Source organism: Bos grunniens, chromosome 11 (genome assembly GCF_055505025.1).
Source record: "Bos grunniens cultivar Pamir isolate PY7600 chromosome 11, Bosgru_T2T1.0, whole genome shotgun sequence".
NCBI lineage: Eukaryota > Metazoa > Chordata > Mammalia > Artiodactyla > Bovidae > Bos > Bos grunniens.
In genome coordinates this window covers 358,091-381,214 of record NC_141175.1, presented here as the reverse complement: position 1 = coordinate 381,214, position 23,124 = coordinate 358,091, and the positions used below count along the sequence as shown (strand labels likewise).

The 23,124-nt window shown below is 60.9% G+C and overlaps 1 protein-coding gene across 1 annotated transcript; it reads left to right on the top strand.

The window, feature by feature from the left end:
• Positions 1-1,827: 1,827 nt before the first annotated feature.
• LOC147362164 (uncharacterized) lies at positions 1,828-23,121 on the top strand. Its single transcript, XM_086323897.1, has 4 exons — positions 1,828-5,773; positions 9,454-10,398; positions 18,714-19,662; positions 23,118-23,121. Exons 1-4 carry the CDS (start codon positions 4,612-4,614, stop codon positions 23,119-23,121), a joined length of 3,060 nt encoding a protein of 1,019 aa, XP_086180023.1. The 5' UTR covers positions 1,828-4,611.
• The last annotated feature ends 3 nt before the right edge of the window (positions 23,122-23,124 follow it).

The following is a 23,124-nucleotide window of genomic DNA, read 5'->3' as shown; positions in this document are numbered from 1 at the left end:
GATGGAAACCCTCGTGGGCCTTGTGTGCAGAGCCCCGGGGGCTGCTTCTGAGCACGGGGGAGGTGTGTGTCCGTCTCCCTTCGACGTCTTCCCCGGAGGGCAAGGTTGTGGGCCCAGCGCCGCTGGTGCGGATGCCCTTCGGGGACCCTCTGTCCCTGAGGGGCCGTCGCCGGCGCTTGGGCGTCCCCAGCGGGGTGACTTGGCTCCTGGGTCAGCAGGGCTGACGCCTGGCCAGAAAGGCGCCCTGAGTTGGAAGGGGCCGTGGGGGGTGGGGGCTGGGCTTCAGAACCTGGGGAACACCTGCTACGTGAATGCGGCGCTGCAGTGTCTGAGCCACACGCCGCCCCTGGCCAGCTGGATGGTGTCCCAGCAGCAAGCCACCCTCTGTCCGGCCCGCAGCGCCTGCACGCTCTGTGCCATGCGAGCTCACGTGACCCGAGCCCTCCTTCACGCGGGAGAGGTGATCCGGCCCCGCAAGGACCTGCTGGCGGGCTTCCACAGACACCAGCAGGAAGATGCCCACGAGTTTCTGATGTTCACTCTGAATGCCATGCAGCAAGGGTGCTTGAGTGCATCCCAGCCGTCGGGCCACGCCTCCGAGGACACCACCGTCATCCGTCAGATCTTCGGCGGGACCTGGAGGTCTCAGATCCAGTGTCTCCGCTGCCTCGGTGTCTCGGACACGTTCGACCCTTATCTGGACATCAGCCTGGATATCACGGCGGCTCAGAGTGTGGAGCAAGCTCTGAGAGAGCTGGTGAAGCCCGAGAAGCTGGACGCGGACAATGCCTATGACTGTGGCGTCTGTCTCCGGAAGGTGCCTGCCACCAAGAGGTTGGCTTTGCACAGCACCTCCCAGGTCCTGGTGCTGGTGCTGAAGCGGTTCACACCGGTGAGCGGGGCCAAAAGGGCTCAGGAGGTGCGCTATCCCCAGTGCTTGGACCTGCAGCCCTACACGTCCGAGCGGAAGGCAGGGCCACTGGGCTACGTGCTCTATGCCGTGCTGGTGCACTCCGGGTGGAGCTGTGAGCGAGGACACTACTTCTGTTACGTCCGAGCGGGCAACGGCCAATGGTATAAGATGGACGATGCCAAGGTGACCGCCTGTGACGAGACCGCTGCCCTGAGCCAGAGCGCCTACGTCCTGTTCTACGCCCGGGAGGGTGCGTGGGAAGGGGGCGCTGGGGGAGGGGCAGCGGCCCCCGTCGGGGCTGACCCCACAGACCCCGGGCAGCCTGCAGGAGACGCCAGCGGCAGAGCTCCTGGGTCGGAGGAGTCCCCGGGGGACACAGCGGTCGAAGGGATGAGCTTCGAGCAGTGGAGACGCCTGCAAGAACACAGCCGACCGAAGCCGGCCTTGGAGCTGCGGAAGGTCCAGTCTGCCCTGCCTGCCGGCGCAGTCGTGATTCACCAGTCCAAACACGGAGGAGGGAGAAACCGCACGCCGCCCCAACAGGAGCACGAGCGGCTCGACCGTCCCAGCACGGACGCCCCGCCTCCGGGGCCGAAGAACGTCGGCAACGGCCCTTGTGCCAGCGGGAGGGCCAGAGCCACCAAGGGGAAGAACAAGAAGCCGCGGCCGTCTCTGGGGCTGTGGCGGTAGGTCGGCTCTGACGCACATGCGTGCAGACGCCCAGGCACACGCTGTGTGCGGCACGCCCTGTGTGACGCACCAAGAGTTCCGACGAGGAGCGGGTTCCTCTCGGCCGTGTGCGTGATGCAGCCTCCTGGGGAAAAGCGGGGCCTGGAGTGTGCCCGGGGTCTCGGTGTTCACTTGGGACGGGCTCGTGCCTGAGCGGCTGAGCTCTCGAGGGCTGGCTCTGCTGGGAAGTCGCTGGAGAGGATGGGGTGATGGGGTGCATGAGCGGGCCTGGGCACGGTCCGAGGGCCTCCCACTTCTGCGAGGGTGGGAGAGTCCTCTCGGGATGGGACTTTGGGTGTGGGTTTGCCTTTCGTTCCCCGTCTCCGTTCCCTGGCCGCACCGCTGGCCTCGGGTGAGTGACGCGGCCTGGAGACGCCTCACAGAGCGCTCACAGCCAGCCGAGCAAGGAGAAGATCTCGGGAGCCCTTCGGGGGGCAGGGAAGAGCGGGTGCAGGTCCATGAACCGTCTCCTTCCGGCCGGTCAGGCTCTCGAAAATGCCCCAGACGTCGAGAGGCGTCCGGGGAGAAGACGGGCAAGCAGCCTTTATGGGTGTCTGTCCTTGGGAGGCCTCGTGCTACTTGGCGGAGGGTCCGGCAGGAATGAGGCGGGGATGCACGCGTCCCCGGCACGACGCTCGTCCGCAAAGATCCCTGGGGCTCCATGTCCGGTGCAAGGAGTACGCTGGAGAAGCTCCAAGTGCCAAACAGGAGAAGCGATCCACAAGGCCATGAGCACCGCCACCAGCACCACCAGCACCACCAGCACCAACACGAAGGCCAAGGGGAGAAAGGCAACCCAACCAGTCCCAAAGAAACTTCTCCACCAGCATCGCACCGGTGCCTGAGTGGAGATATGTCGCGCCACGTTCATTTCTGAAAGCAAAGGTCCTCCCCGCACTGAGGAAAGACCCGAGCCTACCCTAGATTGTGATAGCAAGACAACTGGACTTCCGACTCTGCCCGTCCTGTCTGGCAGTCTCATCCAGCTGGGCCCCGGGCAAACGCCTCTGGACGCGAGGAGATGCGGCCGGCCTCCAAAGTGCCTGGGGCGGTGGGGAAGCTGTCCTCCCCTAGCTGCTTTCTCGACTGCCTCATGGGCCCGTGACCCGCTGGAGGGGCACCTGAGGCCCCTTAGCGACCACCTCTCGCGTTTTTCTTTCTTTGGCTTGGCTGATGGCTTCAAACCCCAAACCCTCCATCAAACGGCAGACCGGGAATTTGCGATGGAACATCTCCGACCTCGAGGGCCAACTCTGGCTCCTGACTGCGCTAGTCGGCGTGGCAAGGAACAGAGAACGTTCCGATGGCTTGTTTCCCCCGCATGGCTACCTACGCCGCACCATGCCCTCCGCACGTAGAGAGGACAAAGAATGATGAGCAGTATCTTCCCCCGAGAACACGAGCAAGCGTGCCCTGCACGAGGAAGCGGAGCCACCCACAGTCCGCCCTCATCATCAGCACGCATCTTCCTCCGCCCCATCGTCTCAAATGGACTTACTGCTTGCCCCATCCACACCCTCTGAAGAAGGAGGAGGAGGAGGAGGAGGAGGAGGAGGAGGAGGAGAATGTCGATGGGGGTGGCGTGACACAGGGAATGGGAAGGTGGCCTTATGCTGGGCGAAATCCGTGCAAAAGAGAGAAAAATCCTGGCTGATCTCGTTTCTCTGTGCCATGGGAAGGAGGTAAGAGGACAGCAAGGGTGTGAGCACTTGGATCATAAAGCACAAAGCGGTAGGCTCCTAGGATGGGATGGGGGGAGCGGGAGGTGGGAGGGGTGCAATAGGCTAAGGAAGTAAACGGGGTCAGGGCCCTTCTTTCCTAGTAAGGACCAACGGAATCAACACTCCAGCTATGGTAAACCTGTGGACGGTCAAACCCCCATAGTCCTGGAAGGCAAGCATAATGTCCAGGACGGGAGAGCAAACAAACACACGTCACACACCGAGAAGGAAAGCAACAGTCATCCTCCTCCAGGAGGGAAACCTTTTTTATACCTTGAGTTATACCGCATTTTGAGCCCCGGAATTCGAAAGACGACTGTATGAGTCAACTAGTGTATATAAAAGAGAGAAAGAGAATAAAAGCAACAAAAAAATAACAAAATGAACACAAAATTTAAAAAAAAAAGTTTAAAAATAAATGGAAAAAAAAAAAAAAACTCAAAAAACCCTAAAACACCAAGCAGGAAAAAAAAAAAAAAAAAAAGTAAATGATAAAGGAAGAAGGAAAAGGAAGAACAAAGGGCAGCGGAGAGAGAAAAGGAGCTGCAGAAATGAATCCAAAGTTGCAGGAAGCCTATGCCTTTCTAAATGAGCTCGCTTTGGGTCTTGAGCAACGGCCCTGAAGGGAGAAAAGCATATGTGGCACTCTGCTGGCATCTTTTGGTGCTAGGACCCTGAACGCTAGAAGAGTGTCCAGTGAGAACGCATAGAAATTGGGGAGGACCTCGCTGGAGCGCAAAGATGAGGCAAGGGTTTATTGTTGTCCGGGGAGGGGTTGTCCTCAGGCAGGGGTCTGGGGTCGGGAGACCCCTAAAGGGGAGAGGTTCGGTGGGCAGACATATGTTTCCACACGTGTGTTAGGATGTGAATGGTGAGCCCACGGAAGTCCTGTGCAGCCGGCATTTGTGTGCTGAACTCGGAAGCCCCGCAGTGAATCTCTAGCGGGCAAGGCTGGAAGGCCCAATGCCCCCGAATCATTTGCATCCTGAGCCCTTTGGTCCAGGGGGTCAGGTCGGAAGTGCGTGTGGGGCCTCGTCAAGGGGAATTCCCCGAGGAAAGTGTGGGTGGTTGGATGGCGGGAGTGGGAGTGGGCACGCCCTCGGCCGCCTCAGCCAATGAGGAGCCTGCACGTGCGGGGGTGGGGCTGTGGGGAAGCCCCCAAAGGCCCGAGGGGGCGGGGCCCAGGCCCTTTTCTGGAGCCGGACCGTCTGAGGGAAGGAGGCGTCGGCGTGCAGCTGCAGGTAGGAGATGGAAACCCTCGTGGGCCTTGTGTGCAGAGCCCCGGGGGCTGCTTCTGAGCACGGGGGAGGTGTGTGTCCGTCTCCCTTCGACGTCTTCCCCGGAGGGCAAGGTTGTGGGCCCAGCGCCGCTGGTGCGGATGCCCTTCGGGGACCCTCTGTCCCTGAGGGGCCGTCGCCGGCGCTTGGGCGTCCCCAGCGGGGTGACTTGGCTCCTGGGTCAGCAGGGCTGACGCCTGGCCAGAAAGGCGCCCTGAGTTGGAAGGGGCCGTGGGGGGTGGGGGCTGGGCTTCAGAACCTGGGGAACACCTGCTACGTGAATGCGGCGCTGCAGTGTCTGAGCCACACGCCGCCCCTGGCCAGCTGGATGGTGTCCCAGCAGCACGCCACCCTCTGTCCGGCCCGCAGCGCCTGCACGCTCTGTGCCATGCGAGCTCACGTGACCCGAGCCCTCCTTCACGCGGGAGAGGTGATCCGGCCCCGCAAGGACCTGCTGGCGGGCTTCCACAGACACCAGCAGGAAGATGCCCACGAGTTTCTGATGTTCACTCTGAATGCCATGCAGCAAGGGTGCTTGAGTGCATCCCAGCCGTCGGGCCACGCCTCCGAGGACACCACCGTCATCCGTCAGATCTTCGGCGGGACCTGGAGGTCTCAGATCCAGTGTCTCCGCTGCCTCGGTGTCTCGGACACGTTCGACCCTTATCTGGACATCAGCCTGGATATCACGGCGGCTCAGAGTGTGGAGCAAGCTCTGAGAGAGCTGGTGAAGCCCGAGAAGCTGGACGCGGACAATGCCTATGACTGTGGCGTCTGTCTCCGGAAGGTGCCTGCCACCAAGAGGTTGGCTTTGCACAGCACCTCCCAGGTCCTGGTGCTGGTGCTGAAGCGGTTCACACCGGTGAGCGGGGCCAAAAGGGCTCAGGAGGTGCGCTATCCCCAGTGCTTGGACCTGCAGCCCTACACGTCCGAGCGGAAGGCAGGGCCACTGGGCTACGTGCTCTATGCCGTGCTGGTGCACTCCGGGTGGAGCTGTGAGCGAGGACACTACTTCTGTTACGTCCGAGCGGGCAACGGCCAATGGTATAAGATGGACGATGCCAAGGTGACCGCCTGTGACGAGACCGCTGCCCTGAGCCAGAGCGCCTACGTCCTGTTCTACGCCCGGGAGGGTGCGTGGGAAGGGGGCGCTGGGGGAGGGGCAGCGGCCCCCGTCGGGGCTGACCCCACAGACCCCGGGCAGCCTGCAGGAGACGCCAGCGGCAGAGCTCCTGGGTCGGAGGAGTCCCCGGGGGACACAGCGGTCGAAGGGATGAGCTTCGAGCAGTGGAGACGCCTGCAAGAACACAGCCGACCGAAGCCGGCCTTGGAGCTGCAGAAGGTCCAGTCTGCCCTGCCTGCCGGCGCAGTCGTGATTCACCAGTCCAAACACGGAGGAGGGAGAAACCGCACGCCGCCCCAACAGGAGCACGAGCGGCTCGACCGTCCCAGCACGGACGCCCCGCCTCCGGGGCCGAAGAACGTCGGCAACGGCCCTTGTGCCAGCGGGAGGGCCAGAGCCACCAAGGGGAAGAACAAGAAGCCGCGGCCGTCTCTGGGGCTGTGGCGGTAGGTCGGCTCTGACGCACATGCGTGCAGACGCCCAGGCACACGCTGTGTGCGGCACGCCCTGTGTGACGCACCAAGAGTTCCGACGAGGAGCGGGTTCCTCTCGGCCGTGTGCGTGATGCAGCCTCCTGGGGAAAAGCGGGGCCTGGAGTGTGCCCGGGGTCTCGGTGTTCACTTGGGACGGGCTCGTGCCTGAGCGGCTGAGCTCTCGAGGGCTGGCTCTGCTGGGAAGTCGCTGGAGAGGATGGGGTGATGGGGTGCATGAGCGGGCCTGGGCACGGTCCGAGGGCCTCCCACTTCTGCGAGGGTGGGAGAGTCCTCTCGGGATGGGACTTTGGGTGTGGGTTTGCCTTTCGTTCCCCGTCTCCGTTCCCTGGCCGCACCGCTGGCCTCGGGTGAGTGACGCGGCCTGGAGACGCCTCACAGAGCGCTCACAGCCAGCCGAGCAAGGAGAAGATCTCGGGAGCCCTTCGGGGGGCAGGGAAGAGCGGGTGCAGGTCCATGAACCGTCTCCTTCCGGCCGGTCAGGCTCTCGAAAATGCCCCAGACGTCGAGAGGCGTCCGGGGAGAAGACGGGCAAGCAGCCTTTATGGGTGTCTGTCCTTGGGAGGCCTCGTGCTACTTGGCGGAGGGTCCGGCAGGAATGAGGCGGGGATGCGCGCGTCCCCGGCACGACGCTCGTCCGCAAAGATCCCTGGGGCTCCATGTCCGGTGCAAGGAGTACGCTGGAGAAGCTCCAAGTGCCAAACAGGAGAAGCGATCCACAAGGCCATGAGCACCGCCACCAGCACCACCAGCACCACCAGCACCACCAGCACCAACACGAAGGCCAAGGGGAGAAAGGCAACCCAACCAGTCCCAAAGAAACTTCTCCACCAGCATCGCACCGGTGCCTGAGTGGAGATATGTCGCGCCACGTTCATTTCTGAAAGCAAAGGTCCTCCCCGCACTGAGGAAAGACCCGAGCCTACCCTAGATTGTGATAGCAAGACAACTGGACTTCCGACTCTGCCCGTCCTGTCTGGCAGTCTCATCCAGCTGGGCCCCGGGCAAACGCCTCTGGACGCGAGGAGATGCGGCCGGCCTCCAAAGTGCCTGGGGCGGTGGGGAAGCTGTCCTCCCCTAGCTGCTTTCTCGACTGCCTCATGGGCCCGTGACCCGCTGGAGGGGCACCTGAGGCCCCTTAGCGACCACCTCTCGCGTTTTTCTTTCTTTGGCTTGGCTGATGGCTTCAAACCCCAAACCCTCCATCAAACGGCAGACCGGGAATTTGCGATGGAACATCTCCGACCTCGAGGGCCAACTCTGGCTCCTGACTGCGCTAGTCGGCGTGGCAAGGAACAGAGAACGTTCCGATGGCTTGTTTCCCCCGCATGGCTACCTACGCCGCACCATGCCCTCCGCACGTAGAGAGGACAAAGAATGATGAGCAGTATCTTCCCCCGAGAACACGAGCAAGCGTGCCCTGCACGAGGAAGCGGAGCCACCCACAGTCCGCCCTCATCATCAGCACGCATCTTCCTCCGCCCCATCGTCTCAAATGGACTTACTGCTTGCCCCATCCACACCCTCTGAAGAAGGAGGAGGAGGAGGAGGAGGAGGAGGAGGAGGAGGAGGAGGAGGAGAATGTCGATGGGGGTGGCGTGACACAGGGAATGGGAAGGTGGCCTTATGCTGGGCGAAATCCGTGCAAAAGAGAGAAAAATCCTGGCTGATCTCGTTTCTCTGTGCCATGGGAAGGAGGTAAGAGGACAGCAAGGGTGTGAGCACTTGGATCATAAAGCACAAAGCGGTAGGCTCCTAGGATGGGATGGGGGGAGCGGGAGGTGGGAGGGGTGCAATAGGCTAAGGAAGTAAACGGGGTCAGGGCCCTTCTTTCCTAGTAAGGACCAACGGAATCAACACTCCAGCTATGGTAAACCTGTGGACGGTCAAACCCCCATAGTCCTGGAAGGCAAGCATAATGTCCAGGACGGGAGAGCAAACAAACACATGTCACACACCGAGAAGGAAAGCAACAGTCATCCTCCTCCAGGAGGGAAACCTTTTTTATACCTTGAGTTATACCGCATTTTGAGCCCCGGAATTCGAAAGACGACTGTATGAGTCAACTAGTGTATATAAAAGAGAGAAAGAGAATAAAAGCAACAAAAAAATAACAAAATGAACACAAAATTTAAAAAAAAAGTTTAAAAATAAATGGAAAAAAAAAAAAAAACTCAAAAAACCCTAAAACACCAAGCAGGAAAAAAAAAAAAAAAAAGTAAATGATAAAGGAAAAAGGAAAAGGAAGAACAAAGGGCAGCGGAGAGAGAAAAGGAGCTGCAGAAATGAATCCAAAGTTGCAGGAAGCCTATGCCTTTCTAAAGGAGCTCGCTTTGGGTCTTGAGCAACGGCCCTGAAGGGAGAAAAGCATATGTGGCACTCTGCTGGCATCTTTTGGTGCTAGGACCCTGAACGCTAGAAGAGTGTCCAGTGAGAACGCATAGAAATTGGGGAGGACCTCGCTGGAGCGCAAAGATGAGGCAAGGGTTTATTGTTGTCCGGGGAGGGGTTGTCCTCAGGCAGGGGTCTGGGGTCGGGAGACCCCTAAAGGGGAGAGGTTCGGTGGGCAGACATATGTTTCCACACGTGTGTTAGGATGTGAATGGTGAGCCCACGGAAGTCCTGTGCAGCCGGCATTTGTGTGCTGAACTCGGAAGCCCCGCAGTGAATCTCTAGCGGGCAAGGCTGGAAGGCCCAATGCCCCCGAATCATTTGCATCCTGAGCCCTTTGGTCCAGGGGGTCAGGTCGGAAGTGCGTGTGGGGCCTCGTCAAGGGGAATTCCCCGAGAAAAGTGTGGGTGGTTGGATGGCGGGAGTGGGAGTGGGCACGCCCTCGGCCGCCTCAGCCAATGAGGAGCCTGCACGTGCGGGGGTGGGGCTGTGGAGAAGCCCCCAAAGGCCCGAGGGGGCGGGGCCCAGGCCCTTTTCTGGAGCCGGACCGTCTGAGGGAAGGAGGCGTCGGCGTGCAGCTGCAGGTAGGAGATGGAAACCCTCGTGGGCCTTGTGTGCAGAGCCCCGGGGGCTGCTTCTGAGCACGGGGGAGGTGTGTGTCCGTCTCCCTTCGACGTCTTCCCCGGAGGGCAAGGTTGTGGGCCCAGCGCCGCTGGTGCGGATGCCCTTCGGGGACCCTCTGTCCCTGAGGGGCCGTCGCCGGCGCTTGGGCGTCCCCAGCGGGGTGACTTGGCTCCTGGGTCAGCAGGGCTGACGCCTGGCCAGAAAGGCGCCCTGAGTTGGAAGGGGCCGTGGGGGGTGGGGGCTGGGCTTCAGAACCTGGGGAACACCTGCTACGTGAATGCGGCGCTGCAGTGTCTGAGCCACACGCCGCCCCTGGCCAGCTGGATGGTGTCCCAGCAGCACGCCACCCTCTGTCCGGCCCGCAGCGCCTGCACGCTCTGTGCCATGCGAGCTCACGTGACCCGAGCCCTCCTTCACGCGGGAGAGGTGATCCGGCCCCGCAAGGACCTGCTGGCGGGCTTCCACAGACACCAGCAGGAAGATGCCCACGAGTTTCTGATGTTCACTCTGAATGCCATGCAGCAAGGGTGCTTGAGTGCATCCCAGCCGTCGGGCCACGCCTCCGAGGACACCACCGTCATCCGTCAGATCTTCGGCGGGACCTGGAGGTCTCAGATCCAGTGTCTCCGCTGCCTCGGTGTCTCGGACACGTTCGACCCTTATCTGGACATCAGCCTGGATATCACGGCGGCTCAGAGTGTGGAGCAAGCTCTGAGAGAGCTGGTGAAGCCCGAGAAGCTGGACGCGGACAATGCCTATGACTGTGGCGTCTGTCTCCGGAAGGTGCCTGCCACCAAGAGGTTGGCTTTGCACAGCACCTCCCAGGTCCTGGTGCTGGTGCTGAAGCGGTTCACACCGGTGAGCGGGGCCAAAAGGGCTCAGGAGGTGCGCTATCCCCAGTGCTTGGACCTGCAGCCCTACACGTCCGAGCGGAAGGCAGGGCCACTGGGCTACGTGCTCTATGCCGTGCTGGTGCACTCCGGGTGGAGCTGTGAGCGAGGACACTACTTCTGTTACGTCCGAGCGGGCAACGGCCAATGGTATAAGATGGACGATGCCAAGGTGACCGCCTGTGACGAGACCGCTGCCCTGAGCCAGAGCGCCTACGTCCTGTTCTACGCCCGGGAGGGTGCGTGGGAAGGGGGCGCTGGGGGAGGGGCAGCGGCCCCCGTCGGGGCTGACCCCACAGACCCCGGGCAGCCTGCAGGAGACGCCAGCGGCAGAGCTCCTGGGTCGGAGGAGTCCCCGGGGGACACAGCGGTCGAAGGGATGAGCTTCGAGCAGTGGAGACGCCTGCAAGAACACAGCCGACCGAAGCCGGCCTTGGAGCTGCGGAAGGTCCAGTCTGCCCTGCCTGCCGGCGCAGTCGTGATTCACCAGTCCAAACACGGAGGAGGGAGAAACCGCACGCCGCCCCAACAGGAGCACGAGCGGCTCGACCGTCCCAGCACGGACGCCCCGCCTCCGGGGCCGAAGAACGTCGGCAACGGCCCTTGTGCCAGCGGGAGGGCCAGAGCCACCAAGGGGAAGAACAAGAAGCCGCGGCCGTCTCTGGGGCTGTGGCGGTAGGTCGGCTCTGACGCACATGCGTGCAGACGCCCAGGCACACGCTGTGTGCGGCACGCCCTGTGTGACGCACCAAGAGTTCCGACGAGGAGCGGGTTCCTCTCGGCCGTGTGCGTGATGCAGCCTCCTGGGGAAAAGCGGGGCCTGGAGTGTGCCCGGGGTCTCGGTGTTCACTTGGGACGGGCTCGTGCCTGAGCGGCTGAGCTCTCGAGGGCTGGCTCTGCTGGGAAGTCGCTGGAGAGGATGGGGTGATGGGGTGCATGAGCGGGCCTGGGCACGGTCCGAGGGCCTCCCACTTCTGCGAGGGTGGGAGAGTCCTCTCGGGATGGGACTTTGGGTGTGGGTTTGCCTTTCGTTCCCCGTCTCCGTTCCCTGGCCGCACCGCTGGCCTCGGGTGAGTGACGCGGCCTGGAGACGCCTCACAGAGCGCTCACAGCCAGCCGAGCAAGGAGAAGATCTCGGGAGCCCTTCGGGGGGCAGGGAAGAGCGGGTGCAGGTCCATGAACCGTCTCCTTCCGGCCGGTCAGGCTCTCGAAAATGCCCCAGACGTCGAGAGGCGTCCGGGGAGAAGACGGGCAAGCAGCCTTTATGGGTGTCTGTCCTTGGGAGGCCTCGTGCTACTTGGCGGAGGGTCCGGCAGGAATGAGGCGGGGATGCGCGCGTCCCCGGCACGACGCTCGTCCGCAAAGATCCCTGGGGCTCCATGTCCGGTGCAAGGAGTACGCTGGAGAAGCTCCAAGTGCCAAACAGGAGAAGCGATCCACAAGGCCATGAGCACCGCCACCAGCACCACCAGCACCACCAGCACCACCAGCACCAACACGAAGGCCAAGGGGAGAAAGGCAACCCAACCAGTCCCAAAGAAACTTCTCCACCAGCATCGCACCGGTGCCTGAGTGGAGATATGTCGCGCCACGTTCATTTCTGAAAGCAAAGGTCCTCCCCGCACTGAGGAAAGACCCGAGCCTACCCTAGATTGTGATAGCAAGACAACTGGACTTCCGACTCTGCCCGTCCTGTCTGGCAGTCTCATCCAGCTGGGCCCCGGGCAAACGCCTCTGGACGCGAGGAGATGCGGCCGGCCTCCAAAGTGCCTGGGGCGGTGGGGAAGCTGTCCTCCCCTAGCTGCTTTCTCGACTGCCTCATGGGCCCGTGACCCGCTGGAGGGGCACCTGAGGCCCCTTAGCGACCACCTCTCGCGTTTTTCTTTCTTTGGCTTGGCTGATGGCTTCAAACCCCAAACCCTCCATCAAACGGCAGACCGGGAATTTGCGATGGAACATCTCCGACCTCGAGGGCCAACTCTGGCTCCTGACTGCGCTAGTCGGCGTGGCAAGGAACAGAGAACGTTCCGATGGCTTGTTTCCCCCGCATGGCTACCTACGCCGCACCATGCCCTCCGCACGTAGAGAGGACAAAGAATGATGAGCAGTATCTTCCCCCGAGAACACGAGCAAGCGTGCCCTGCACGAGGAAGCGGAGCCACCCACAGTCCGCCCTCATCATCAGCACGCATCTTCCTCCGCCCCATCGTCTCAAATGGACTTACTGCTTGCCCCATCCACACCCTCTGAAGAAGGAGGAGGAGGAGGAGGAGGAGGAGGAGGAGGAGGAGGAGGAGAATGTCGATGGGGGTGGCGTGACACAGGGAATGGGAAGGTGGCCTTATGCTGGGCGAAATCCGTGCAAAAGAGAGAAAAATCCTGGCTGATCTCGTTTCTCTGTGCCATGGGAAGGAGGTAAGAGGACAGCAAGGGTGTGAGCACTTGGATCATAAAGCACAAAGCGGTAGGCTCCTAGGATGGGATGGGGGGAGCGGGAGGTGGGAGGGGTGCAATAGGCTAAGGAAGTAAACGGGGTCAGGGCCCTTCTTTCCTAGTAAGGACCAACGGAATCAACACTCCAGCTATGGTAAACCTGTGGACGGTCAAACCCCCATAGTCCTGGAAGGCAAGCATAATGTCCAGGACGGGAGAGCAAACAAACACATGTCACACACCGAGAAGGAAAGCAACAGTCATCCTCCTCCAGGAGGGAAACCTTTTTTATACCTTGAGTTATACCGCATTTTGAGCCCCGGAATTCGAAAGACGACTGTATGAGTCAACTAGTGTATATAAAAGAGAGAAAGAGAATAAAAGCAACAAAAAAATAACAAAATGAACACAAAATTTAAAAAAAAAAGTTTAAAAATAAATGGAAAAAAAAAAAAAAACCTCAAAAAACCCTAAAACACCAAGCAGGAAAAAAAAAAAAAAAAAAAGTAAATGATAAAGGAAGAAGGAAAAGGAAGAACAAAGGGCAGCGGAGAGAGAAAAGGAGCTGCAGAAATGAATCCAAAGTTGCAGGAAGCCTATGCCTTTCTAAATGAGCTCGCTTTGGGTCTTGAGCAACGGCCCTGAAGGGAGAAAAGCATATGTGGCACTCTGCTGGCATCTTTTGGTGCTAGGACCCTGAACGCTAGAAGAGTGTCCAGTGAGAACGCATAGAAATTGGGGAGGACCTCACTGGAGCGCAAAGATGAGGCAAGGGTTTATTGTTGTCCGGGGAGGGGTTGTCCTCAGGCAGGGGTCTGGGGTCGGGAGACCCCTAAAGGGGAGAGGTTCGGTGGGCAGACATATGTTTCCACACGTGTGTTAGGATGTGAATGGTGAGCCCACGGAAGTCCTGTGCAGCCGGCATTTGTGTGCTGAACTCGGAAGCCCCGCAGTGAATCTCTAGCGGGCAAGGCTGGAAGGCCCAATGCCCCCGAATCATTTGCATCCTGAGCCCTTTGGTCCAGGGGGTCAGGTCGGAAGTGCGTGTGGGGCCTCGTCAAGGGGAATTCCCCGAGGAAAGTGTGGGTGGTTGGATGGCGGGAGTGGGAGTGGGCACGCCCTCGGCCGCCTCAGCCAATGAGGAGCCTGCACGTGCGGGGGTGGGGCTGTGGGGAAGCCCCCAAAGGCCCGAGGGGGCGGGGCCCAGGCCCTTTTCTGGAGCCGGACCGTCTGAGGGAAGGAGGCGTCGGCGTGCAGCTGCAGGTAGGAGATGGAAACCCTCGTGGGCCTTGTGTGCAGAGCCCCGGGGGCTGCTTCTGAGCACGGGGGAGGTGTGTGTCCGTCTCCCTTCGACGTCTTCCCCGGAGGGCAAGGTTGTGGGCCCAGCGCCGCTGGTGCGGATGCCCTTCGGGGACCCTCTGTCCCTGAGGGGCCGTCGCCGGCGCTTGGGCGTCCCCAGCGGGGTGACTTGGCTCCTGGGTCAGCAGGGCTGACGCCTGGCCAGAAAGGCGCCCTGAGTTGGAAGGGGCCGTGGGGGGTGGGGGCTGGGCTTCAGAACCTGGGGAACACCTGCTACGTGAATGCGGCGCTGCAGTGTCTGAGCCACACGCCGCCCCTGGCCAGCTGGATGGTGTCCCAGCAGCACGCCACCCTCTGTCCGGCCCGCAGCGCCTGCACGCTCTGTGCCATGCGAGCTCACGTGACCCGAGCCCTCCTTCACGCGGGAGAGGTGATCCCGCCCCGCAAGGACCTGCTGGCGGGCTTCCACAGACACCAGCAGGAAGATGCCCACGAGTTTCTGATGTTCACTCTGAATGCCATGCAGCAAGGGTGCTTGAGTGCATCCCAGCCGTCGGGCCACGCCTCCGAGGACACCACCGTCATCCGTCAGATCTTCGGCGGGACCTGGAGGTCTCAGATCCAGTGTCTCCGCTGCCTCGGTGTCTCGGACACGTTCGACCCTTATCTGGACATCAGCCTGGATATCACGGCGGCTCAGAGTGTGGAGCAAGCTCTGAGAGAGCTGGTGAAGCCCGAGAAGCTGGACGCGGACAATGCCTATGACTGTGGCGTCTGTCTCCGGAAGGTGCCTGCCACCAAGAGGTTGGCTTTGCACAGCACCTCCCAGGTCCTGGTGCTGGTGCTGAAGCGGTTCACACCGGTGAGCGGGGCCAAAAGGGCTCAGGAGGTGCGCTATCCCCAGTGCTTGGACCTGCAGCCCTACACGTCCGAGCGGAAGGCAGGGCCACTGGGCTACGTGCTCTATGCCGTGCTGGTGCACTCCGGGTGGAGCTGTGAGCGAGGACACTACTTCTGTTACGTCCGAGCGGGCAACGGCCAATGGTATAAGATGGACGATGCCAAGGTGACCGCCTGTGACGAGACCGCTGCCCTGAGCCAGAGCGCCTACGTCCTGTTCTACGCCCGGGAGGGTGCGTGGGAAGGGGGCGCTGGGGGAGGGGCAGCGGCCCCCGTCGGGGCTGACCCCACAGACCCCGGGCAGCCTGCAGGAGACGCCAGCGGCAGAGCTCCTGGGTCGGAGGAGTCCCCGGGGGACACAGCGGTCGAAGGGATGAGCTTCGAGCAGTGGAGACGCCTGCAAGAACACAGCCGACCGAAGCCGGCCTTGGAGCTGCGGAAGGTCCAGTCTGCCCTGCCTGCCGGCGCAGTCGTGATTCACCAGTCCAAACACGGAGGAGGGAGAAACCGCACGCCGCCCCAACAGGAGCACGAGCGGCTCGACCGTCCCAGCACGGACGCCCCGCCTCCGGGGCCGAAGAACGTCGGCAACGGCCCTTGTGCCAGCGGGAGGGCCAGAGCCACCAAGGGGAAGAACAAGAAGCCGCGGCCGTCTCTGGGGCTGTGGCGGTAGGTCGGCTCTGACGCACATGCGTGCAGACGCCCAGGCACACGCTGTGTGCGGCACGCCCTGTGTGACGCACCAAGAGTTCCGACGAGGAGCGGGTTCCTCTCGGCCGTGTGCGTGATGCAGCCTCCTGGGGAAAAGCGGGGCCTGGAGTGTGCCCGGGGTCTCGGTGTTCACTTGGGACGGGCTCGTGCCTGAGCGGCTGAGCTCTCGAGGGCTGGCTCTGCTGGGAAGTCGCTGGAGAGGATGGGGTGATGGGGTGATGGGGTGCATGAGCGGGCCTGGGCACGGTCCGAGGGCCTCCCACTTCTGCGAGGGTGGGAGAGTCCTCTCGGGATGGGACTTTGGGTGTGGGTTTGCCTTTCGTTCCCCGTCTCCGTTCCCTGGCCGCACCGCTGGCCTCGGGTGAGTGACGCGGCCTGGAGACGCCTCACAGAGCGCTCACAGCCAGCCGAGCAAGGAGAAGATCTCGGGAGCCCTTCGGGGGGCAGGGAAGAGCGGGTGCAGGTCCATGAACCGTCTCCTTCCGGCCGGTCAGGCTCTCGAAAATGCCCCAGACGTCGAGAGGCGTCCGGGGAGAAGACGGGCAAGCAGCCTTTATGGGTGTCTGTCCTTGGGAGGCCTCGTGCTACTTGGCGGAGGGTCCGGCAGGAATGAGGCGGGGATGCGCGCGTCCCCGGCACGACGCTCGTCCGCAAAGATCCCTGGGGCTCCATGTCCGGTGCAAGGAGTACGCTGGAGAAGCTCCAAGTGCCAAACAGGAGAAGCGATCCACAAGGCCATGAGCACCGCCACCAGCACCACCAGCACCACCAGCACCACCAGCACCAACACGAAGGCCAAGGGGAGAAAGGCAACCCAACCAGTCCCAAAGAAACTTCTCCACCAGCATCGCACCGGTGCCTGAGTGGAGATATGTCGCGCCACGTTCATTTCTGAAAGCAAAGGTCCTCCCCGCACTGAGGAAAGACCCGAGCCTACCCTAGATTGTGATAGCAAGACAACTGGACTTCCGACTCTGCCCGTCCTGTCTGGCAGTCTCATCCAGCTGGGCCCCGGGCAAACGCCTCTGGACGCGAGGAGATGCGGCCGGCCTCCAAAGTGCCTGGGGCGGTGGGGAAGCTGTCCTCCCCTAGCTGCTTTCTCGACTGCCTCATGGGCCCGTGACCCGCTGGAGGGGCACCTGAGGCCCCTTAGCGACCACCTCTCGCGTTTTTCTTTCTTTGGCTTGGCTGATGGCTTCAAACCCCAAACCCTCCATCAAACGGCAGACCGGGAATTTGCGATGGAACATCTCCGACCTCGAGGGCCAACTCTGGCTCCTGACTGCGCTAGTCGGCGTGGCAAGGAACAGAGAACGTTCCGATGGCTTGTTTCCCCCGCATGGCTACCTACGCCGCACCATGCCCTCCGCACGTAGAGAGGACAAAGAATGATGAGCAGTATCTTCCCCCGAGAACACGAGCAAGCGTGCCCTGCACGAGGAAGCGGAGCCACCCACAGTCCGCCCTCATCATCAGCACGCATCTTCCTCCGCCCCATCGTCTCAAATGGACTTACTGCTTGCCCCATCCACACCCTCTGAAGAAGGAGGAGGAGGAGGAGGAGGAGGAGGAGGAGGAGGAGGAGGAGAATGTCGATGGGGGTGGCGTGACACAGGGAATGGGAAGGTGGCCTTATGCTGGGCGAAATCCGTGCAAAAGAGAGAAAAATCCTGGCTGATCTCGTTTCTCTGTGCCATGGGAAGGAGGTAAGAGGACAGCAAGGGTGTGAGCACTTGGATCATAAAGCACAAAGCGGTAGGCTCCTAGGATGGGATGGGGGGAGCGGGAGGTGGGAGGGGTGCAATAGGCTAAGGAAGTAAACGGGGTCAGGGCCCTTCTTTCCTAGTAAGGACCAACGGAATCAACACTCCAGCTATGGTAAACCTGTGGACGGTCAAACCCCCATAGTCCTGGAAGGCAAGCATAATGTCCAGGACGGGAGAGCAAACAAACACATGTCACACACCGAGAAGGAAAGCAACAGTCATCCTCCTCCAGGAGGGAAACCTTTTTTATACCTTGAGTTATACCGCATTTTGAGCCCCGGAATTCGAAAGACGACTGTATGAGTCAACTAGTGTATATAAAAGAGAGAAAGAGAATAAAAGCAACAAAAAAATAACAAAATGAACACAAAATTTAAAAAAAAAAGTTTAAAAATAAATGGAAAAAAAAAAAAAAACCTCAAAAAACCCTAAAACACCAAGCAGGAAAAAAAAAAAAAAAAAAAGTAAATGATAAAGGAAGAAGGAAAAGGAAGAACAAAGGGCAGCGGAGAGAGAAAAGGAGCTGCAGAAATGAATCCAAAGTTGCAGGAAGCCTATGCCTTTCTAAATGAGCTCGCTTTGGGTCTTGAGCAACGGCCCTGAAGGGAGAAAAGCATATGTGGCACTCTGCTGGCATCTTTTGGTGCTAGGACCCTGAACGCTAGAAGAGTGTCCAGTGAGAACGCATAGAAATTGGGGAGGACCTCACTGGAGCGCAAAGATGAGGCAAGGGTTTATTGTTGTCCGGGGAGGGGTTGTCCTCAGGCAGGGGTCTGGGGTCGGGAGACCCCTAAAGGGGAGAGGTTCGGTGGGCAGACATATGTTTCCACACGTGTGTTAGGATGTGAATGGTGAGCCCACGGAAGTCCTGTGCAGCCGGCATTTGTGTGCTGAACTTGGAAGCCCCGCAGTGAATCTCTAGCGGGCAAGGCTGGAAGGCCCAATGCCCCCGAATCATTTGCATCCTGAGCCCTTTGGTCCAGGGGGTCAGGTCGGAAGTGCGTGTGGGGCCTCGTCAAGGGGAATTCCCCGAGGAAAGTGTGGGTGGTTGGATGGCGGGAGTGGGAGTGGGCACGCCCTCGGCCGCCTCAGCCAATGAGGAGCCTGCACGTGCGGGGGTGGGGCTGTGGGGAAGCCCCCAAAGGCCCGAGGGGGCGGGGCCCAGGCCCTTTTCTGGAGCCGGACCGTCTGAGGGAAGGAGGCGTCGGCGTGCAGCTGCAGGTAGGAGATGGAAACCCTCGTGGGCCTTGTGTGCAGAGCCCCGGGGGCTGCTTCTGAGCACGGGGGAGGTGTGTGTCCGTCTCCCTTCGACGTCTTCCCCGGAGGGCAAGGTTGTGGGCCCAGCGCCGCTGGTGCGGATGCCCTTCGGGGACCCTCTGTCCCTGAGGGGCCGTCGCCGGCGCTTGGGCGTCCCCAGCGGGGTGACTTGGCTCCTGGGTCAGCAGGGCTGACGCCTGGCCAGAAAGGCGCCCTGAGTTGGAAGGGGCCGTGGGGGGTGGGGGCTGGGCTTCAGAACCTGGGGAACACCTGCTACGTGAATGCGGCGCTGCAGTGTCTGAGCCACACGCCGCCCCTGGCCAGCTGGATGGTGTCCCAGCAGCACGCCACCCTCTGTCCGGCCCGCAGCGCCTGCACGCTCTGTGCCATGCGAGCTCACGTGACCCGAGCCCTCCTTCACGCGGGAGAGGTGATCCGGCCCCGCAAGGACCTGCTGGCGGGCTTCCACAGACACCAGCAGGAAGATGCCCACGAGTTTCTGATGTTCACTCTGAATGCCATGCAGCAAGGGTGCTTGAGTGCATCCCAGCCGTCGGGCCACGCCTCCGAGGACACCACCGTCATCCGTCAGATCTTCGGCGGGACCTGGAGGTCTCAGATCCAGTGTCTCCGCTGCCTCGGTGTCTCGGACACGTTCGACCCTTATCTGGACATCAGCCTGGATATCACGGCGGCTCAGAGTGTGGAGCAAGCTCTGAGAGAGCTGGTGAAGCCCGAGAAGCTGGACGCGGACAATGCCTATGACTGTGGCGTCTGTCTCCGGAAGGTGCCTGCCACCAAGAGGTTGGCTTTGCACAGCACCTCCCAGGTCCTGGTGCTGGTGCTGAAGCGGTTCACACCGGTGAGCGGGGCCAAAAGGGCTCAGGAGGTGCGCTATCCCCAGTGCTTGGACCTGCAGCCCTACACGTCCGAGCGGAAGGCAGGGCCACTGGGCTACGTGCTCTATGCCGTGCTGGTGCACTCCGGGTGGAGCTGTGAGCGAGGACACTACTTCTGTTACGTCCGAGCGGGCAACGGCCAATGGTATAAGATGGACGATGCCAAGGTGACCGCCTGTGACGAGACCGCTGCCCTGAGCCAGAGCGCCTACGTCCTGTTCTACGCCCGGGAGGGTGCGTGGGAAGGGGGCGCTGGGGGAGGGGCAGCGGCCCCCGTCGGGGCTGACCCCACAGACCCCGGGCAGCCTGCAGGAGACGCCAGCGGCAGAGCTCCTGGGTCGGAGGAGTCCCCGGGGGACACAGCGGTCGAAGGGATGAGCTTCGAGCAGTGGAGACGCCTGCAAGAACACAGCCGACCGAAGCCGGCCTTGGAGCTGCGGAAGGTCCAGTCTGCCCTGCCTGCCGGCGCAGTCGTGATTCACCAGTCCAAACACGGAGGAGGGAGAAACCGCACGCCGCCCCAACAGGAGCACGAGCGGCTCGACCGTCCCAGCACGGACGCCCCGCCTCCGGGGCCGAAGAACGTCGGCAACGGCCCTTGTGCCAGCGGGAGGGCCAGAGCCACCAAGGGGAAGAACAAGAAGCCGCGGCCGTCTCTGGGGCTGTGGCGGTAGGTCGGCTCTGACGCACATGCGTGCAGACGCCCAGGCACACGCTGTGTGCGGCACGCCCTGTGTGACGCACCAAGAGTTCCGACGAGGAGCGGGTTCCTCTCGGCCGTGTGCGTGATGCAGCCTCCTGGGGAAAAGCGGGGCCTGGAGTGTGCCCGGGGTCTCGGTGTTCACTTGGGACGGGCTCGTGCCTGAGCGGCTGAGCTCTCGAGGGCTGGCTCTGCTGGGAAGTCGCTGGAGAGGATGGGGTGATGGGGTGCATGAGCGGGCCTGGGCACGGTCCGAGGGCCTCCCACTTCTGCGAGGGTGGGAGAGTCCTCTCGGGATGGGACTTTGGGTGTGGGTTTGCCTTTCGTTCCCCGTCTCCGTTCCCTGGCCGCACCGCTGGCCTCGGGTGAGTGACGCGGCCTGGAGACGCCTCACAGAGCGCTCACAGCCAGCCGAGCAAGGAGAAGATCTCGGGAGCCCTTCGGGGGGCAGGGAAGAGCGGGTGCAGGTCCATGAACCGTCTCCTTCCGGCCGGTCAGGCTCTCGAAAATGCCCCAGACGTCGAGAGGCGTCCGGGGAGAAGACGGGCAAGCAGCCTTTATGGGTGTCTGTCCTTGGGAGGCCTCGTGCTACTTGGCGGAGGGTCCGGCAGGAATGAGGCGGGGATGCGCGCGTCCCCGGCACGACGCTCGTCCGCAAAGATCCCTGGGGCTCCATGTCCGGTGCAAGGAGTACGCTGGAGAAGCTCCAAGTGCCAAACAGGAGAAGCGATCCACAAGGCCATGAGCACCGCCACCAGCACCACCAGCACCACCAGCACCACCAGCACCAACACGAAGGCCAAGGGGAGAAAGGCAACCCAACCAGTCCCAAAGAAACTTCTCCACCAGCATCGCACCGGTGCCTGAGTGGAGATATGTCGCGCCACGTTCATTTCTGAAAGCAAAGGTCCTCCCCGCACTGAGGAAAGACCCGAGCCTACCCTAGATTGTGATAGCAAGACAACTGGACTTCCGACTCTGCCCGTCCTGTCTGGCAGTCTCATCCAGCTGGGCCCCGGGCAAACGCCTCTGGACGCGAGGAGATGCGGCCGGCCTCCAAAGTGCCTGGGGCGGTGGGGAAGCTGTCCTCCCCTAGCTGCTTTCTCGACTGCCTCATGGGCCCGTGACCCGCTGGAGGGGCACCTGAGGCCCCTTAGCGACCACCTCTCGCGTTTTTCTTTCTTTGGCTTGGCTGATGGCTTCAAACCCCAAACCCTCCATCAAACGGCAGACCGGGAATTTGCGATGGAACATCTCCGACCTCGAGGGCCAACTCTGGCTCCTGACTGCGCTAGTCGGCGTGGCAAGGAACAGAGAACGTTCCGATGGCTTGTTTCCCCCGCATGGCTACCTACGCCGCACCATGCCCTCCGCACGTAGAGAGGACAAAGAATGATGAGCAGTATCTTCCCCCGAGAACACGAGCAAGCGTGCCCTGCACGAGGAAGCGGAGCCACCCACAGTCCGCCCTCATCATCAGCACGCATCTTCCTCCGCCCCATCGTCTCAAATGGACTTACTGCTTGCCCCATCCACACCCTCTGAAGAAGGAGGAGGAGGAGGAGGAGGAGGAGGAGGAGGAGGAGGAGGAGGAGAATGTCGATGGGGGTGGCGTGACACAGGGAATGGGAAGGTGGCCTTATGCTGGGCGAAATCCGTGCAAAAGAGAGAAAAATCCTGGCTGATCTCGTTTCTCTGTGCCATGGGAAGGAGGTAAGAGGACAGCAAGGGTGTGAGCACTTGGATCATAAAGCACAAAGCGGTAGGCTCCTAGGATGGGATGGGGGGAGCGGGAGGTGGGAGGGGTGCAATAGGCTAAGGAAGTAAACGGGGTCAGGGCCCTTCTTTCCTAGTAAGGACCAACGGAATCAACACTCCAGCTATGGTAAACCTGTGGACGGTCAAACCCCCATAGTCCTGGAAGGCAAGCATAATGTCCAGGACGGGAGAGCAAACAAACACATGTCACACACCGAGAAGGAAAGCAACAGTCATCCTCCTCCAGGAGGGAAACCTTTTTTATACCTTGAGTTATACCGCATTTTGAGCCCCGGAATTCGAAAGACGACTGTATGAGTCAACTAGTGTATATAAAAGAGAGAAAGAGAATAAAAGCAACAAAAAAATAACAAAATGAACACAAAATTTAAAAAAAAAAGTTTAAAAATAAATGGAAAAAAAAAAAAAAACCTCAAAAAACCCTAAAACACCAAGCAGGAAAAAAAAAAAAAAAAAAGTAAATGATAAAGGAAGAAGGAAAAGGAAGAACAAAGGGCAGCGGAGAGAGAAAAGGAGCTGCAGAAATGAATCCAAAGTTGCAGGAAGCCTATGCCTTTCTAAATGAGCTCGCTTTGGGTCTTGAGCAACGGCCCTGAAGGGAGAAAAGCATATGTGGCACTCTGCTGGCATCTTTTGGTGCTAGGACCCTGAACGCTAGAAGAGTGTCCAGTGAGAACGCATAGAAATTGGGGAGGACCTCGCTGGAGCGCAAAGATGAGGCAAGGGTTTATTGTTGTCCGGGGAGGGGTTGTCCTCAGGCAGGGGTCTGGGGTCGGGAGACCCCTAAAGGGGAGAGGTTCGGTGGGCAGACATATGTTTCCACACGTGTGTTAGGATGTGAATGGTGAGCCCACGGAAGTCCTGTGCAGCCGGCATTTGTGTGCTGAACTCGGAAGCCCCGCAGTGAATCTCTAGCGGGCAAGGCTGGAAGGCCCAATGCCCCCGAATCATTTGCATCCTGAGCCCTTTGGTCCAGGGGGTCAGGTCGGAAGTGCGTGTGGGGCCTCGTCAAGGGGAATTCCCCGAGGAAAGTGTGGGTGGTTGGATGGCGGGAGTGGGAGTGGGCACGCCCTCGGCCGCCTCAGCCAATGAGGAGCCTGCACGTGCGGGGGTGGGGCTGTGGGGAAGCCCCCAAAGGCCCGAGGGGGCGGGGCCCAGGCCCTTTTCTGGAGCCGGACCGTCTGAGGGAAGGAGGCGTCGGCGTGCAGCTGCAGGTAGGAG

Coding starts and splice junctions, on each gene's coding strand:
- LOC147362164 (XM_086323897.1), top strand. CDS start 4,612: ATGGAAACCCTCGTGGGCCTTGTGTGCAGAGCCCCGGGGGCTGCTTCT. Junction 5,774..9,453: donor CCTGTTCTACGCCCGGGAGG/GTGCGTGGGAAG, acceptor CTGGGTCAGCAG/GGCTGACGCCTGGCCAGAAA. Junction 10,399..18,713: donor CCTGTTCTACGCCCGGGAGG/GTGCGTGGGAAG, acceptor CTGGGTCAGCAG/GGCTGACGCCTGGCCAGAAA.